Below are 19,163 nucleotides of genomic sequence, written 5' to 3' on the forward strand. Positions count from 1 at the left end.
GGACTAGAAATGCACTGGTTTCCCCACAGCCAACATTGTCCAGCAGCACTGTTTGTTCTGGCCCACACGAACAGGGCTCAAAGAGGAAACCCGTGCCACTGCTCACAAATGGGGTCATTTTACCTCGAAATCCAGAGTCCCATCTTCTCTTGAAAAAAGCAGTAGGTTGGGCAACAATGAGCCCACCTTCTTGCATGGAAGCCCTTGGCTGGATCCCCATGGCAGTTGCCCCTCATGCACTCGCACTTGGCCACAGCCCGCCTGGCCTCTGCTCTGCTCCTTGACCTGATCGGCCTGATCCCGCGGGCACGGTCATCCGTGGCCCTCCAGACTACTGAAAACAGTCTGTGCCAGGCAGAGGGTGGGTACTTCATCACCCAGTGGATAAATTTGCTACTCCTTCCCCTCTACCATGCCCTTCTCTAGCCTTGTGAAAACCCAAGTGACTCTCACTTCCGATAATGTGAACTGAAACAGACCGTTAGGGTGGGGATAGTCTAGGTTATACTGTGGTAACAAACAACCCATATTTCTCAGTGCCTTACAACAACAAGGGTTTATTATTTGTTCACACACACAAACCTAGACGCAAAGTGAAAACATCTTCCTGTTTCCACATGCATGGGTGCGTACATGGGTGCACAGGTAAGTGCACAATCACAAGACACATGAAAACACTGGCATATGAACCCACTCAGAACCCCGCTGGCAGATTGATTGCGCAATCCTGTTTTTATAAGACACATAAAAAGGCCCCAGCATCCAAAGGAATAAGAGATGGGAAGGTACAAGAATACCCAACCTCAATCAAAGAGTTGCCCCACATCATAAAAAGGGTCTGAAAGCTTATAAAACACCTGAAGGCTTAAAAAAAGACGTTAAGCATTTTGGACATTAAACATTTTGCACATTCAGAAACAGGATACCCAAATAGGCAGTGCTGTGGCGAGGCCTCCTCCGCGGGGCTCTTAGGTCAAGAGGGAGATGCACCCCAGATGTCCGATAGGCAGTGACACCGAGCTGGCAGGCCTGGGTCGCAGAGGAGGGCTGGGAGCCTGGAGTCCTCTCTCTCCTGCAGGAGCTTCAGAGGGAAAGGAAGGGGGCAGGGGCAGGTCACATGCAGGTCCCCGCCCAGCTCCCCCCTCCCTTTCTGCCCAACCCAATCACAGATCTGCTCCCTGGGACCATGGCACTGGCCCCTTCCAAGGGGTCTGATTTTCCCAATCTCCAGTCTCGCCTCCCACCCCATCCCACCGTCACAGCCACCCCCGCCACATCTCTTTGGAGCAAGCCTGGGGTCTCTGAATAAGGTCTCTGAATAATGAGGTCAGAAACAGTGCCTGGCTCTGCACCGCCCACGCTGGCTGGTCAGGTCTCCCAAGCCCAGTCTGCCAGACACGCGTGATCAGCAGCCTCTCCAGCCCCATCCCCTCCTCTTCCAGCACTTCTTCCCACACCATGATCCACGCACCGTTTTTGTGCAGCATTGCCCAGCCTTCCCTCCCAGGCTCCCTGGGTGTTTAACCCTCCTGGGAGCTCCTCCAGCCCTTCCACTCTGGGGCATGTCTAAAACACCTCTTGGGAAGGCATCCAGCCTCTGGGTCCAGGCTGCAGTTCCCTGAAGTCAGGGACCAGATCTCCTTCCAGAGGAGAGGCCCTTGTCACCTCCTTATGCCTTCCTCCCCAGACTGCAGCACACCGCAGGGGACTGGAGCGTGGGCCTTGGGCTGGGAGGCAGGAGACTCCGAGCTTCCATATGATGTGCTGAGCATCATGGCAAGTCCCAGCCTCCCTCAGGGCCTCCGTGCCAGGGACATTGGACCCACACATCCTGCCTTCCCAGTTAGAAGCAGCTCACCACAACGTGGCCCCGCCTCCATTTCCCAAGGGTGCCCACCTCATGTTCACCCTTCAAGGAGCAAGCTACCTGGTGGGCTGCAGGGCTGGTGCAGGGTCATGGAATCAGGAGGGTCCCAAGAAGAGTTTTTCAGAGCCAGCAGAGCCTCGGCTGCCTCCAGCTTCCGCTGCCACTCCAAGGCGGCAGAAAGGGAAGCCTGTTCGGAGGCATTGGAGACCTGCAAAGGAAAGGGGTGTGAGAGCATGGGGGCTGGGGAGCCACACCTCATCCCACCAGGACAAGCGCCCCTTCAGCCCCCAGTTCCCTCGAGCCCCCACCCCCACCCCCAAGGCCTTCTGCTCTTCCCGACCACTAAGCACGGTCCCTCCCAGGGTCTGGAGCCCGCTTCTTTCCCAGGACCTGTGGCTGCAGTAGAAGAGGGTCAGGGGTGGCACAGGGCTGGAGGAGCAGACTTGAGCATCTGGAAACAAGGAGAGGAGAGGCCAGGGGATTAAACCCTCTGGCGGACACGCACCACCAGTAGACAGAGAGGGCAGGACTTTGCAATATCAGCATGTGGGAATCCCAATGACTGCGGGGCCATGGGTCCTCGTGGCTTGGGCAAGTCCTTTCTCCGGCTTGGCCTGTTTTCCTTCCTGTACACCCTTTTCCCCAGACACAAATTCCTACTGGCCTCTTCCCTCCAGGGCCACCGCGAGGGTGATGGGCATCGCATCACAGCTGTCTGCGTTTTCATGTGCAAAGCACCTGGAGAGATGGGATTGCTGTTCCTTGCTGGGGCTGCCTCTTGCCTCCACTTCACACAATCCCCATGGGTCTCAAAGGACAAGCCTGGCTCATCTTCAGGAAGCCTTCTCTACTGGCCTCTGGCCTTGCCCCTCATCACAGCCCCTTTTTCTGCCAAGAGGACCGGTTCTCCCACCCATCTGTTTCCTGTGCAACAACAGTCCCCGCATCTTGCAGACCCACTGCATGGCAGACCTCGTGCTAGTCGTCTTTCCAATGCTGGGGGCCTAGGGTGGACTTTTTCCCTTCACACCCGCTAGGAAAAGGAGGCTCTGGGCCATAAAGTCATCTGTCCAAGGTATCACGAATAGGAAGTGGCAAGGCTGGGAGTGTCCTGACTTTGCCCTTCAGTCTAAGAGGCTGCCTTCCCCTTCTCCTCCCCCTCGCACCCCTCCCCCTCGCACCCCTCCTGCTCATCCTGCTCTTCCTCCTCCTGCCTCCCATGGCACCAAGCACGAGTTTGGGCACACAAGAGCACAAGGCACAGCCGGCTTCGTGGTCCTCGTTCTACTCACATGCTGGGCAGGACAAGGGTCCTGTGGGGCTCCCCAGAAAGAGAACCAGTCAGCTGCTGATCCAAGGTCGCCAGAGAGTAGGGCACAGATGGAGGTTCTGGGGGCCCATTGAACGGCTCAGGCCCTTGGGAGCCCTCCTGCAGGGGCAGAGATCACAGAGTGGAATCAGGCACCAGGCCGGCTGTGGCAAGAGGAGGTATGAGCATGTTTGGGGACAGAGACAGGAGCCCAGGATGTCAGGCTCCGAAGACCTCGAAAGACTGGCCCGTCTTACCTTTCTTTTTACCTCAGGGGATACTGAGGCCCGGGGACAAGTGACTTTTTTTCCCCAGGTCACACAGCAAGTCAGTGGCAGGGTTGGAAATGGAACCCATGGCTTCGGGACCCAGCAGTGGCTGGGTGGCACCCTCCTGGGCTGGCAACAGCCTCTCCTTACCTCCTGCGGGGGTCCGCAAGTGAGGGCCTCAGGCTGGGTCATGGTGTTGTCCTTCCCGGCTGTAAAAGACCAGGGACAGCTTTCATGAGCTGGCCAGACCCACCACCACCCTGGCCAGACCCGATATGCCCCACGCACCCCCTGAGGTCGCATCTTGTCATGGGCCTTTTTGAGCCACCACACCTGTCCTCCCTACAAACTCTTGGCAGGTAATGTGAGTGGGTCAAATCCTCGGACCATCGAAGGCCCAGGGACTCCTTACCCAAGGTGACGCTGTGATTTGGTGGTAGGACTGGCCACAGAGCTGCTCAGGCTTCCTCTCCCCAGACTCAGACCTCCCTCCCTGGCAGGAGACACTCCTACTCACCCGGGATGCCTGCTTCCGGGGCCAACTTCTTGACATGGAGGTGCGATCTGGGGGCTGCAGCCATGGTCTTTATCAGTCCTTGAGCCAGGTGCCTCTTGAGCCGTGCGCCCCGCTCCTTCTTCAAGGCACTCAGAGCAGGCAAGGCCCTGTGCTGCTCCCTAAAGTGGTGGATAGAAGGCCGAGGGTTAGTCGCATGCAGAGGAGGCCTGACCCCTCCCCTTGTCAGACACCATACTCACGAGAAGAAGGCACAATTGTGACACTTGCAGGCCCGGAAGAGGCAGAAATGCTTTTCGCCCCTGATTTTGGTAGTGATGCCATGGTTGTGGCAGCGGTCACAGCGACCTATAGCTCTTCTGGGGCCAAGTTCAATCCCCCACGGGGCTCCGGTCTCACGCCCTGTGGTACATTTGGAGTCGGAGGGGCAGCAGGGCACAGCAGGTATGTCTTTGGGCTCCATGGTTCTAGGGTCAGGAGCGGAGATCAGAATGGCCACACCATCCCCTATCCCTAGTGTACTCGCTCTGCCCTTGGAGAACCCCATCTCAGGTGGCTGGATTCTTCTTCTCCATCCTGCTCACCACATGAATCAATTTGCCCTCCCTTCTTTCCCCATGGCTCTCTCCAACCTTCACCCGACCTCCTTACTCATGTAGCCTCCTCCCCAGGAAGCCCCGCTCTCATGTCACCTCCTCTCTTCAACCTCTTGGCACGGGTCCCTCATGTGTTCAATCTGATCATGATTCTCCTTGCTTACCTTCACTCCGCCCACCATGCATCCCCGTTTTCAGGCACACACATGCACACCCACATCCCCTTTGGGACAGTTACTGCTGCCCCTTTTTAATGCAACATCCATCCTGAGCTCTGCTAAACCCAAACATTATTAATCCTCGCGTCCCCTTCAGCATCCAGTTGTCTTCCTAACCTCCTGCACCCGTTCCCTCCCGCACAGCATATCACAGCCCCTGCGCTCAACTCATAGCCTCATGGATGCCCGACATTCAGTTTCCTCCTCTCTCACACTCCATTCTGGTTTCTCTGGCACCCCACCTTAATCTTAATTATTCCCCTGCTCGCCCTTTAAGCTGATCGCCCCTTTGCACCCCACAGAGTCATGTCCTTCTCTTGAACCCCTGACCCTCTTTCCACTTTTATTTTCCTTTATTCCTTCATTCATTCCCAACCCTCTTCATTCAACAGATGTTTGCTGAGCCCTCCATGGGGTGCCCGGTCCTGTTCTAGCCAACAGGCAGCCCCTGGGGGCACTAATTTTCCTCTTGGACCGACACTCCCGGCTCTGCCCTCATTCAAACCCACGCCTGACCTCCACAGCCCCACAGCAATCTTCCACTCCCCTCTCTACTACTTGACAGTTGTGCTTGCGCCCACGATCTTCTCCTCCCTGTCTCCCCACAGCCCTCACTGCTTGCCCACTCTGACCTCTCCAGAGAGCATGATCCCACCTCCTTACCAGCCCAATCATTCCCGTCCTGGCCCACCTCAGAACCAAAGGCATGGGCATTCGCCCTGCCAAAGGGGCCAGATTTCAGGGATCGGGTGCCAGGACAAGGGACCCTTCCCAGATGGCTTCTGCTGGGGATAGGTGTGGGTGGGATCTCGGGATCCGATGGGTTACCCCCGCTGAGGTGGAGGGAAGGGGAAGGAATTGCCGATCTCAAGTGGGAGGGACGGAGAGAGGGAAGACAGAGGAGAAGGATGGAGAGGGAGGGTCGTATCCCTGATGCTGGCCTGTGGTTACCCCAGCCTCCAGAAGGGCGGGACTGATCAGTTGCTATAAGAGTCCTGAGGGAAGACCCAGGTCCCTCTGCTGCTCCAGCTCCCTCTCCCTTTCCCGCCTTTCCACGAAGGCCAATGAGCTTCCAGCAGTGCCTTCTACCTCCCACCCCTGTGGCCGCTGGCCAATGAGCTTCGAGATCCACTGATGCCCCCGCACCGCATGACGCACCGCGGTCGCCTCCTAGTGGCTTCTTGCACTCACTTCACCAGGCAGGCCAGTTGCCCCCAGGGTGGGGTTGAGCTTTGTGCTCCCTACTGCTCTTTCCCAGACTAGCCTCCCTTTGAGGTGACACAGGTGCTCTGCCTGCATTTTCAACTCTTTTACTTGTCATGCTGTCAGTTCCCCTTCTCAAAATGCAGCACTCGATGTGTCGGCTAAGGCAAGAACCTACATCTTATTCATCATGTCCAAACACATCTTTGCTGTTCTTTGTCTTTGGCTCTTCTATGTAAATACAAGTCAAGCTCTGCCTGTCAAGTTCCACTGGCGCGCTCTCACTGGCCATGGATTTGGATTGCAGTTTGACAGAATCTATGGATCAACGAAGCGGGTACTGAGAATCTATAGGATATCCATCCTTCTCACTCATCGACCAGGATGGTCTCTCTCCACTCACGTGGGTCTTGAGAGTCTTCATCTCTCACGTACCTTTCAATTTTGCCTTTTGTACACTCACATCTCTTGCTTCATTTATTGTCTTTACCCCAGGATGCTCTAGAGTGTTGCTGTCCTGGTGTTTGGTGCCTATTCACAGTGGCAATCCTTTTTTTTTTTGGGGGGGGGGGATCGAGATGATAGAAATGCATCTGAATTTTTAACAAGCATATTGATCACAAAGTCAGCCACCATATTGAACACTATTGTATCTCAACATTCCGATATAGGTATTCTGGGATATCCCAGGAATCTGTGAGTATTGGGAATTCAATTAATCCTATGGGCTTCCTACAGTACCGGCTTTGCCACCCGGTGCAACATCTAACAGAGATGACAGATTTGGGCTTCTACAGATTGCTCCTGATTTTAAAGACAACACTGTCAGAATTTTCATGTAGAAACTGTCTCCCTGCATTTCCCCCTTCATGAGGTCATTCCTTCTTCCTTCCTTCCTTCTTTCCTCTCTCTTCGCCTCTCTCCATTCCTCCCTTCCACTTGCCTCCACTTCTTTCCCTTTAACCACATGCAGCAATGTCCCTTTCATTCCTCAGTTCAAAATTTCATCCTGCAAACTCAAGTAGATACTGCTTGTGTGGAAATCAACAAAGCAGTAGTCATTTAATCCATGAATACATTGACTGACCTGGATAGGTTTTTCCCCAACCTGGAGTAAAATTACCCTTACAACCGACAGAAACGTAGACACCGTAAGGGTATATCACAGCGAGTTTTCAAAAACTTAGATGTATGCATCTAATTAGCATCTGCAGCAAGCAGCCCAATGACTCCATTAGCAATACAGACCTCTTGGATGCCCCCCTTCCATCTCTCGTTTTCTAATGCTGTGCCAGCTTTGTGCTCCTAGGATAAAATGTCACTTAGGTATGGTTATATTATCTTTGCTTTATGCTGGCTGACTCAGCTTGCTAAAATTTGCTTAGGATTTCTGTGTCTTGCTCATGAGGGAGATTGATGTGAGGTTTCTTTCTCTCAGGTTGGTTCCAGAATCAAGGTTCTTCTCTATTTGAAAGTGTGTGTGTGTGTGTGTGTGTGTGTGTGTGTGTGTGTATGAGAGAGAGCAAGAAAGAGAGAGAGAGAGAGTGTGTGTGTGTGTGTGTGTGTGTGTGTGTGTGTGTTTATGTTTGTGTTTAACTGTTTTGAAACTTTACTAAGAACTGTTCAGTAACACATCTGGGTTGTGGTTCCTTTACTTACAAGCCTGTGTTCTTTTAATTTCAAACATATGCAAATAGAATATATAGACGCCCTACAAATAATCTCCAGGTTCATTACACTAGACCATTGGTCCTGGAATATGGGCTTGTATCAGATTCACCTACACAGCTCTTCAAAACAAAGATCACAGACAGGCATGGTGGTGCACACCTGTAATCCATCCCAGCAACTCAGGAGGCTGAGGCAGGAGGACAGCAACTTCAAAGGCAGCCTGAACAACTCAGCGAGGTTCTAAACAACACAGCAAGACCCTGACTCTAAATAAAACATGGAAAAGGGCTGAGGATGTGGCACAGTGGTAATGCACCCCTTGAGCTCAATTCCCAGAACAACAACAACAACAAAGACAAACAATAACAAAAAAACAAAATAAAAACACAGATCACCGGGATCCATATTTGTACTCTCAGATGTCAAGACCTAGGTCAGGACCCAGAATTCATTCTTTTAACCATTTCCCTGCTGTTTCTTCTGCTGCTGAGGGACCAATGGAGAGTCCCTGTACAAGAGAGGTCAACATAAGGTATTTTTCATTACCTGGCTCTCACCTGCAACCATTAATATCTTAGGGCCTATCCCAGCTCATACATAACCTCACCCCACCTCCTCCTCCTCCTGATTATTCTCAAGCAAATACCAGGCATTACCTTATATGATCTATAATACTTCAGCATGTCACTCTTAATATGTGAGTAATTTTTCTCAACTTCTCATTTGAAAACACAGAAATTTGAAGGGGGAACACAGAGAAAATCCTTCACCTGGATTCCCATAATCTTGTTGCGTTCTCTCTCAATTTTGTTGTTGTTTTGCTTAAGTGCTCAACACTTCACCCAAATACTTGAACATGTGTCTCCCAAGGACTAAGACATACCCATATGCAACCACAGCACCGTTATCACCCTGAAGAGATTCAACAATGATAAGGTGACATTATCCAAGTCCATGTTAGGTCCGCATTTAAATTTCCCTAACTGTCCCAGTAGCAGTTTGGAGAGATTATTTAGAGGATCAATGATGGATCAGGCAGCACACATTTCACTCAGTTGTCATGCCTCTTCAAAAATGATGGTGAAATAAAGGTATTTCTTGATAATGGACAAACTCAGAGAAATTATCGTGGGCCGACCTTTCCTGTGAGAAATATCAAAGGGAAATCTCAGAAAAAAATAGTAACTTGATTTGCTCCCCATGATGCAATAAGAGCACCACTGAAGGAAACTGTGTCAACATTAATAAAAGGCTGTATGAATGCACTGTGGTTGGTAACGCTGTTCTTCCTGTGTCTGGTTTAAAGGGCAATTGTTGCAAAAAGCAGTTGTTATATAAAACCGTCTGGATGGGCTTTCGTGTATAAAGAAGTAATTTTGTGCCAATGACAGCAGAAAGGACCGGGAGGCTCTGAATTTTTATACAGTCCAGGTTTTGCAGAATATTGAAATTGAGTTGGCAATAATCTGAACCAGATTCATTCAAGTTAAAATGTGAGCTGTCACCTGTTGGCAACCATGAAGAACATAACTCGAAAATACGATAAGGAAACAATCAGGAAATGCAAAGCCTATTCTGAGAAGTTGCCTGATAATGTCAAAAGAACGCCTGGACAGTGGGAAGGAAGAACACAGAACATAAGGTAGAACATACAAAACTAGCAGGCTTCAGTCCTACTGTATTGGTAATCGTTCTGAACAGAAACATACTGAACACCGCAGTGTAAAACAAAATGCATTAAAAGACGCGATGGATGTAGGATCTATCCACAACAGACCTGCTTCAGCTTCAGAGACACAAGCAGTTTCAGTGCTGAAGGATGGAATAAGGTTGGCACTGGAAATTGTGTATTTATGATAAGATTATGTTTCTTCACCTGAGGATTCTCAAAGTCATAAATTCATAGAAGCAAAAAGTACAGCAGTGGTTACCAGGGGCTGGGAAAATGAAGAGATATTCTTCAAGGGTTACAAACTTGCAGATATGAGAAGAAGAAGTTATCAGAGTCAAATGTACAATGTGTGCGCTCTTCCATACATTACATGAACATTTATATGAATACATCAAGTATTGATACATGTTATTGTATGTGATATACCATAGAATACATAATACATGTTATATATATATATGTGTGTGTGTGTGTGTGTGTGTATAAACTGTACATTCATTTGCAGATGTATCTTCTACACATTATATAGAGAGATGCAGTCTGTTCTGTTGTCATTTTGGGGTGTCCCCCGAAAGCACGGGTGTGAGGCAATATGAGAAAGTTCAGAGGTGAATTGAGGAGATTATGAGAGTTGTAATGTAATCATTGGATTAATCCAATGATGTGGATTAACTGGGTGGTAACTACCAGCAGGTAGCATGTGGCTGTGGGATGTAGGTCTTTGGGGGTGTGACTTTGGGGTTTATAGTTTGCCCCTGGTGAGCAGAGCTCTCTCTGCCTCCTGGTGGCCATGTCCTGAGCTGCGTTCCTTCCCCATGCCCTTTTGCCACCATGTTCTGCCTCACCTCTGGCCCAGGGATACGGAGGCAGCCATCCAGGGACTGAACCTCAGAAACCATGAGCCAAAAAACACTTTTCCTCCTCTTACATTGTTCTTGTTGAGTCTCTTGGCCACAACAACGAACAAGCTGCCTGAAGCGTAGTACATAGTGTCATTAATAAATAACGTGCATAGAAATTGTGATACCTATAGGTTGGGTACCAGTCAGCCTTCCAAAAAGAGATTTTTGTGTTGAGGAGAATATGTATATGTCTGGAGGGCATCATGTGAAGGAAAACAAGGCCGAAACAGAAAGAAAGATACTGCACGATCTCACTTTAATGTGGCATCTAAAAAAAGTCAAATATGCAGAAGCAGAAAATAGAATGGTGGTTACCAGGGACGGGGAAATGGGAGATACTGGCCAAAGCATACACAGTTGCAGGTGGGAGGATGAATCAGACGAGAGATCTCATCTACTGCATGATGACAATCGTTAATAGTAATAGCTACCAGAATCATATCAAGACAGTAATTCCAGGTGCTCACATCTCCCACATGAGAAATGGTAACTGTGCAGAGTTTACTTGCTTGACTGAAACAATCATTTCACTGTGTATATCAATATGTGCTGTATGCCTTGAATGCATACAGGAATTTTTTAATTAAATAAAATGAACACTCTCACACAGAGGCACAATGATATCTTGGCTAGAGTTCTAATCATGTCTGTGATTCCCTTGGTGCTTCCTCAGGTCAACCGATCACATATTTCATACCCAGCACTCTTTCCCAATACTAGGGATACACGAATAGGGGAAAGAAGGAAAAGCAGAGAAGGGTCCCTTCCCTCGCACCGTTTACATTCTACAAAACTTAGGCCTCGCATTTTCGCTTCTAAAATGGTCATTTGCAAGTTCATGGTGAGGACTGGGCTTGAATGTCTGAGCTAAACACTGATCTCATCAAGAATACAGACTGTGTCTTCCTTCAACAAACGGTTTTGAGTTCCTACTGTGTGTCTGGCACCAGGCTAAGACAACAAAGGAACAAAAATTAGCACGGGGCCCTCCTGGGACTCATCCTATAGGCCAGACCCTGCCTAGGGATGTGCTAACGTTGGTAAATGCTTACTCAATGCCTAGGCCTCTCTCATTTTATATAACAGTTTGCATATGCCGGAAAAGATATTAATTTAATTTAAAGAGTACTCTTAACAATAGCCCATGAGGAAAGAAAATATCATTCCTTGTGTCTCCTGGATGGAATCAGGAGCCAGAAGGTGAAATGACTCGCCCGATGCACACAGCTACCTGGTGTGAAGCTGAGATCAGAACCCAGGTGAGTCCCCAAGCTCCACTGGTCACCTTCCTGTTTCCTCACTGAAGCTCCATGGTGAGTTCCAATGCTTAACACACACATGGAATGTAACTGGTATTTAAGAGTGCCAAGTAAACAAATATGCTAATCTCCAATAAAGAGTACAATCACAGCTGCACAAGAAAAATCAGGTATGAGAAAGTTTTTTGGTTCCACATGTGTTTCTCCAAGGGAATGGGGCCTCATTCTGCCAAGCTAGGTGCTGCCATTCTGCCTCACTCCACCTTCGTAGGCTGTTCCAGGTGGCACATCCTTAAACTCAAGGTGTTAAGGTGGTGGACTAGAGGGAAGCGGGCTCTCTCACAGGTCTGTGACATGGAACTCAGGCAGCAGGGATACTGCTTCTCTGTGAGGTGGGTGATAAAGAGACTTCACTGATCCTCATTATTGGACAGAGAGCCATGGAGACTGGGAACTCTTGGGTGAACCAGACAAGATCAAGGAACAAAATTGGAGCAGGGCTCCTGGCGGGAGCAGGGGACATTAGTACACAAGGTCAGAAAAGGGTGAGAAGCTCTATGGATGACTTGGCGTGGAGAATCCTGGGACTGGAGGGGCAGCCTTCCCTGGGCTGACTGAAAGACTGCTCGGCTCATTAAGGTGATGCACAAAAGACACCTCAGGTCCACCAGTTCTGCTCAGGGAGCCCAAGTAGGGGCTGTTTGGGGATATCCACGTTGCAGTGGCGCCAACAGAGACCAGGAGTTCTGGGATAAGTACAGTGTAGGAATTCAGCAGACACGGGCTACAGGATCTTAAGTGAGCCTAGTGAATGTAGAGAATCTCTGGCATAGAGAGCATTTTGCCTGGGGCTTAATATAGGACAGAGAGGCTTGAGCTAGCCTGCCTCCCTTCCCGCCTTTGAATCTGGCAGCAGCTTTGAAATTCCAACAGGCAGGCGAGAGTTATGGAGGTTGGGGGTAACTCTGGGAGACCAGAAAGGGCAGTATCCGGGAACAACAGCAGCAGCAGAAAAGCATGGGCTCCTCTGTCCCAGGATTGGAGCCTTGAGGAGACTCCTAGAGCACAGCCCTAGAGGTGCATAGATTTAGGAACGCCTAACAACTCCCCAGGCAATAAAATACCTGGGGCCATACTGGAGCCCCAGAGCTTCACTTACAGAAATTATCTCACACATCACAGCAGCATCTTTCCCCTGGCAGTGGAGCCTCCAGCCCTTTCCACTGTACTCCACCCCGCAGCATTCTGTGCAGATGGGAAGCAGAGAAACGGGAAGACTGTTTGGCACAGATAGCCAGCACATACTCTCATCGACTCTTTTGGGGTTTTTGGTTTGTTTGTTGGCTTGTTTTCCTGTGCCCTGATTGATACATGGACACTTTTACATGTACATATTGTTTTCTTCTTTCTCATTTGTAGCATTTATTTCAGGCAGTTATGTTCCCTTACAATGTTTTTGAAGGTTAAGGGTTTTGATTATTGTATTTTGGCTTGTTTTTGTATCGTCTGTTTCACAGTTCTGTTTCTCATTCTCTCTTTTATCTTGCTAACAGCCAAACTCTAATGTTCTCTCTTTCTCTCCTCCTTCAACTTTTTTTTTACTTCTATTTTCTCCTCCCTCCTCATAAACAATGCATTCTGTGTCACCTCTGCATCTGCCCTATTCAACTCTTGAAACTACAAACCCTTTTCTGCCCTCCAATCTCTTCTTCCTCCTCTTTATAGACTCCATTTTTAACTTCTCATAACAAATTGGTTTAGAAAACACCGTGCCCCATAATGTTATAACAACAATTAATACACAAGTCATAGATCATACCTGCTGTTTGATTTTATGCCAGACATAATTCATGATCACTTATTGCCTTTATTGATAGAACTTGCTGATCCCGCCATTTCTGTTTATTATGGCAATTAACATTGTAGATGCCATGATAGCAATTAAGTACTGAATTTAGTACCATACAGAGCTCTTGGTGGCTGTCATTTGGCTCCCCCTAATGTCTGAGGCACGGATGACCAAAAGCTCATAGAACAGAGCCTTGCTGCTTCAGATCCATTTGGACAGTTGGGTAGACACAAACAAAATATGAAAAACTCAGGGAACAAGCCAACCTAAACAACCCAGAATGACTCAGAAACAGATCCCATGGATACCACAGTGGAGGAAACGTCAGAGGAGAAATTTGGAAAGTTTTTAGGTAAACTGATCCACAAGATCCATGATGATTTTACATCACCTTGAAGAAAGACCGGATAACATTAAAAGGCCAAATCTAAGATTCACGGGGGTAGACGAAGGCTCTGAAGTACAAACAAAAGGAGTGCACAATCTTTTGAATGAAATAACAACAGAAAGTTTCCCAAATCTTATGAAAGAAAAGGAAAATCAAAGACAGGAGGCTTACAGGATGCCAAATATACAAAATTACAACAGACCCACTCCTAGGCACATCATCATGACATGGCCTAGCAAATAGAATAAGGATAGAATTTTCAATGCTGCTAGAGGAAAATGACTCTCGTGTTTAGAGGTAAACCAACCTGGATCTCAGCTGTTTTGCCAACCCAGACAACTAAAAGCCAGGAGGTCTTAGCATAATATACACAAAACTCTGAAAGACAATGCATGCCCACCAAGCATAGTATATCCAGCAAAATTAAGCTTCAGATTTGAAGATGAGGATGAAACTATCCACAATCAACAAAAGTTAAACGAATTCACAACTACAAAGCCAGCACTACAACACATACTCAATGTAATACTTCATGAAGAGCGAGTGGAGAATACAAATGAAAACCAGCAGAAGGCAAAGCTACACTAGAAAAATAGCACATCAAAGGACAATGTATTTCGACTTAAAAACTAGAAATAAATCAAAATGACTGGAAAAATCATCTCTCAATAATAACACAATATGTTAGTGGACTCAACTCATTGGTCCAAGGACATAGGCTGGCATATTGGATTAAAAGACCAGACCCCGCATTCTGCTGTGTGCAAGAGACTCACCTCATAGGCAGAGACTTCCACAGACTGAAGGGGAAAGGACAGGGCAAAAGCAAAAAAGCAACTTATCATTTCCATGCATCTCATAAACAAGCATAGGTTCTTATCGTCATATCAGATAAAGTGACTTTCATGCCAAAGTTAATCAGAAGAGACAAAGATGGCCATCATACTGCTTAAGAGCGTCCTACAACAACAAGAAACAGAAGTCATAAATATGTATGCCCCAAACAATGGAGCATCTGTGTACATCAAACAAACCCTCCAAAATATCAAGAATCAAATAGATCACAACACAAGAATGCTGGGTGGCTTTATCATGTCTCTGTCGTCACTAGACAGATCATCCAAAAAAACACCAAATAAAGAAGCTACAGAACTAAAAAAATGCAATTCATAATTGAGTCTTAACAGATAAATGTAGAATATTTCATTCCATCAGTGACTGAAGACACTTTCTTCTGAACAGCACGTGGAACAATTTCTAAAATACACCTTATGTTAAGACACAAAGGCACCCTCAGCAACTACAGTAAAAATGAAGATAAACTCAACCTGTTGCTCTGGAACTCTTTGAAGGGATCTTCCCTGCCTTTGGGTGGCAACCCAGCAACCGACTTGTATTTGCAATGAAGTCAACAAATGCTTTTACTTGCACATCAGAAAAGACTGAAATGACAGAGTGTGTTCTCTGACCATGACCGACTTATATGAAAAAACTGACACCAGAAGAAATATTCTGAAAATCCAAAAATATTTGGCAATTCAAAAGCAACATTTAAAATATCCTGTTGGCCAAACAATAAATCATGGCTTGCTGTGGTGGGGCACACATATAATCCAGCACCTAGGGAGCACCAGGCAGGCAGATCATCAGTTCAAAGCCAATCTCAGCAACTTAAGGAGGCCTTTTCTTAACATAAAAAAAAATTATAAAGGACTGGGGATGTGGCTCAGTGGTTAAATGCCCCTGAGTTCAGTCCCTCTTATGTAAAAGAAACGAAGGAGGGAAGGAAGGAAAGAGGGAAGGTGGGGCAAAAGGAGGAAGGAAGGAAGGAAAAAGAAAAGAACGAAATCAAGAAGGAAAGTGGGAAATATTTTGAACCAAAAGAGAATGATGACTCTCCATCACAATTTCTGGGATGCAAGACATTAATCAATGGTTCAATTTGTTTAAAAGACTATGTCAAAAAGAACAGAATCCTCAACACCATGACCTTATACTCCTCGTTCCAATGTCCTGAAAGAATGAAAAGCATAGTGAGGCTTAAGAGAGTGCAAGGAAAGGAATAATAATGAGCAGAAATCAACAAAATAGCAATTGGTCAAACCATAAAGAAAAGCATGGAAATTAAAAAAAAAACTGATTCTCTGAAATGATGAACACTCTTGGTAAAACTCTAGGTAGACTGGTTGAAAATGAAGAAGACACTTCCATTATCAAAAGTGACTGTGTGTCCATCAAGATGGATCCTGCAGACGTTAAAAGGATTGTGATGGAAGCCAGGAGAGGTGGTATGTGACTGGATTCCCAGCTTCTCATGAAGGTGAGGCAGGAGAATCGCTAGAGCCCAGGATTGGGGCAACACAGCAAGGCCCCTGACTTGAACTGCAAATGTGTAATCATGCAATGCTCTGAAAAGCTATAATCTCGGACAGTTCAACAACCTCAGTAAACAGATTAACAGGCTCAAAAGAGCAAAGGAGAACAAAGAAAAAGTGTCATCCCTATAAGGTCGTATATGTAATAAAAATAGAATATGTAATCAAGAGTAAGATTAGTCCAATGGCAGACTAGGCACCTCAAACACTTGTTACCCCATGGAAACATCAAACTCCATAAGTGAATTTGATCATATAAGTGGAATAAAAGAAAAGATGAGTAATTGTCGACTGGCATGCCTGAAAAGTCCTTTAATGAGGTAAAACACCGTTTCTTCATCAACAAAATAATAAAAGCCGTGATAACGTTGGAACATAAAGGAACATCCTCAAGCTAATACAATGCTTCTATGAACAATCTGCCACTGGCATCATATTCGGTAGAGAAAAACGGAATGTTCCTATCATAAGATGAGGAAGAAGTCAGAACGTCTCCCTGCTGAGACTCTTGTCACGTGAATACAACATGATGCTGGAGGCCCTAGCTAGTGCAAGGAGGCAAAGAAAGAAATGGCATGGAAGTGACAAGGACGAGAGACTGTCTTCACCTACAAATGGCATGATAGTTTACACAGAAAATACTATGTATTACAGAAAAAAAATCTACCACATGCCACAAACGTTTTAGCCTGGTCACAGGATAGAAAGGCAGTATCGAACAAACAAACACACAAATAAGCCAGTCTCTTCCCTCTTACTAGGAACAAGCAATTGGAAGTGAAATTTAGCTTCAATGTCCTTTTCAGTACCAGTAAAGTAAATTAATTATCTGTTGAGAAATTTAACATCATGATTGAAAGACCTGTTTGGAGACAGCTTTAAAAGATTGCTGAGAGACATCAGGGACCTAGATAAATGGAGGTGTACTACATTCATTGATCAGAAGACTCACAAAGGTCAAGGTGTCAGTATGATGGTAGTCAATCCCTAGTTTCACCATCACTATAATTACAAGGAAAAACCATCCCTCAAAGCTCTGTGGAGGGCTGGGGCTGTGGCTCAGGGGCAGAGTGCTTGCGTAGCATGCGTGGGGCCCTGGGTTCAATCCTCAGCACCACATAAAAATAAACCAAAAAAAAAAGAGCATTCTGTCCATCTACAACTACAAATAAAATAATAAAATAAAATAAGGAAAGTTCCATGGAAATGTATAGGACATAGACTTGCCAAAGCCATTTGGAAGGGAACAAAGATGGACAACATATACTCCCAAACTACCTGCTATAATATAAAGGGATGGTAAAGACAACAGCATGGTTTTGCCTCAGAACAAGATCCATGGATCAGTGTATGAAACAGAAAGCCCAGAAAGAGACCTACACATACCCCATCAGAGGAATACTGACAAGGGCTATATAAAGTAATTCAGTTCACTAGTCGTCCTGAGAGTAGCGGACCTCCTTAAGGAAAAAAGCAAACAAACCTCAAAAGCTCACACAACATCCAAACATGAACTCCAAAGAAATCATTGGTCTAAGTAAAATTTGCTGCATTGGTGCACTCAGAGAATCCACCGGAGAAATACTGTGTGTCACGAGAGCAGGCCAGATTGTCTCAGTCGGGACACAAAAGCATGAATCAGAGTGGAAAAATAATCAATGCACTGTTATCACAACTGAAAACCCTGGGCTTTTGCTGATCAGACACCAGGGTTCAGCATTTCTGTGGAGTGTGGGTTTCTAACCCCGAAGGGGAACTGACGTTGACTTGTATCAGCTCCTGGGACAGAAAACTGGGTCTGCTTACTGTCAGGCACAAAAACTCACCATATCATCCTGGGTTCTCCCTTTGACACTCTGCCTTTCTCCCACTTCTTGGCCAACTTCTTTCTTCATCCACCAGAGGCATGCCTGCCCTGGCAAACCTTCACTGACTCCATGTCAACTCGCAGGGACTGGGTGGCTGCCCCTCCTCAGTCCCCCCATAGCCCAGTAAACTTACTCCATCACTCTCTGAGGCACGCATGCCTTTCTTGTCTTCTCCCTGCAGGATGGCTTCAAGTCATAACTGCGTCTCTTTTGGACATGGTTTGAGAGAAGCTCCAAGACCAGATCAGCCCTGTGTCCTTGGGGTTTTGTGACACATGCATTACTAAATGGCAACCCCACCTTAAGAACCACCTAAAAGACTCTGGAGGCCACACACTTCCTCCTTCCCCTCAGGGTAACTCTTTGCAGGGAGGACAATGGGGAAGAGGAAGAGGGGCTGGCAGTCAGTGGTGCAGACCCCACAGATAGGGTTGGCAAGCAGGGTGCACAACTTGGCAGCATCTCCTGAAACCCAAGCTTCCAGGATGGAGTTTGATAGCGTAGGATTAGGCGGCAGGAAACTTTCACTTTTGCTGCTTTGCCTTCCACCTCTGGCCCTTGCCCTCCATCTCTCATGGTTGGCAAGCCCTCCAGGCCCCCAAACCCCTACCCACCATCCGTCCACCAGCTGAAGACCCACAAACAGATAGCATCTCACATAACCCTAAAGAGGAAAACATCTGCTATCAGAATGCATTCTGGATGCTATCACCCAGCTCATCCTCCTTCTTTGATGACCATTTTGGAAGATACACTGCCTGAGGGCCTTGACGTACTTCATCTTGTGAGTCAATCTGCTGGTGGTGGGGGCCCAGTACACTCCTGTCTCTGGCATCCCAACCAAAGGAGAACTCACCATCAGCCTGAATACCTCTGCAATTTCTGTTCAGCCAGCAGCAACCTGGGGCTTAAGCCTTCTGGGAGGCCAGAAAAAGAAGAACAGGAAAGAAAGAGAAATTGAAGGGGTGGGAGTAAGGGACAGAGGAACACGGGGGACGTCACGTGTGAGAAATGTATCCAGTGCTTGAGCACAGTGTACTGGGCAGTTGAAGGGAGGAACAATGGGGCAGAGGCAGGGGGCTGGGGGTCCGGGAGGGGGGTGTGCCCCCGTTCCCTTTCCACCCAGAAGAGCTGCACTTAGCGATCTCTCCAAGAAAGTCCTGTAGCTATTTCTAGACACCTCACACATTCCTGGAAGCATGA

General features: G+C 47.4%; 1 protein-coding gene across 1 annotated transcript in view; it reads right to left on the bottom strand.

Annotated features, from left to right (window-relative positions):
• Positions 1–575: 575 nt before the first annotated feature.
• The window catches only part of LOC308639850 (doublesex- and mab-3-related transcription factor C1-like), a 37,893-nt gene continuing 19,305 nt past the window's right edge, over positions 576–19,163 (bottom strand). Inside the window, exons 2-8 of the mRNA XM_081278178.1 lie at positions 4,202–4,426; positions 3,963–4,120; positions 3,596–3,654; positions 3,160–3,296; positions 2,258–2,318; positions 1,928–2,075; positions 576–1,081 (exon numbers count right to left, since the gene is read on the bottom strand). Coding sequence (XP_081134304.1) covers positions 969–1,081; positions 1,928–2,075; positions 2,258–2,318; positions 3,160–3,296; positions 3,596–3,654; positions 3,963–4,120; positions 4,202–4,422 — 897 coding nt within the window. The 5' untranslated portion in view covers positions 4,423–4,426 and the 3' untranslated portion in view covers positions 576–968. The remainder of the gene's footprint in view (positions 1,082–1,927; positions 2,076–2,257; positions 2,319–3,159; positions 3,297–3,595; positions 3,655–3,962; positions 4,121–4,201; positions 4,427–19,163) is intronic.

Source organism: Spermophilus citellus (assembly GCF_964194105.1).
Source record: "Spermophilus citellus genome assembly, chromosome: X".
Classification (NCBI taxonomy): Eukaryota; Metazoa; Chordata; class Mammalia; order Rodentia; family Sciuridae; genus Spermophilus; species Spermophilus citellus.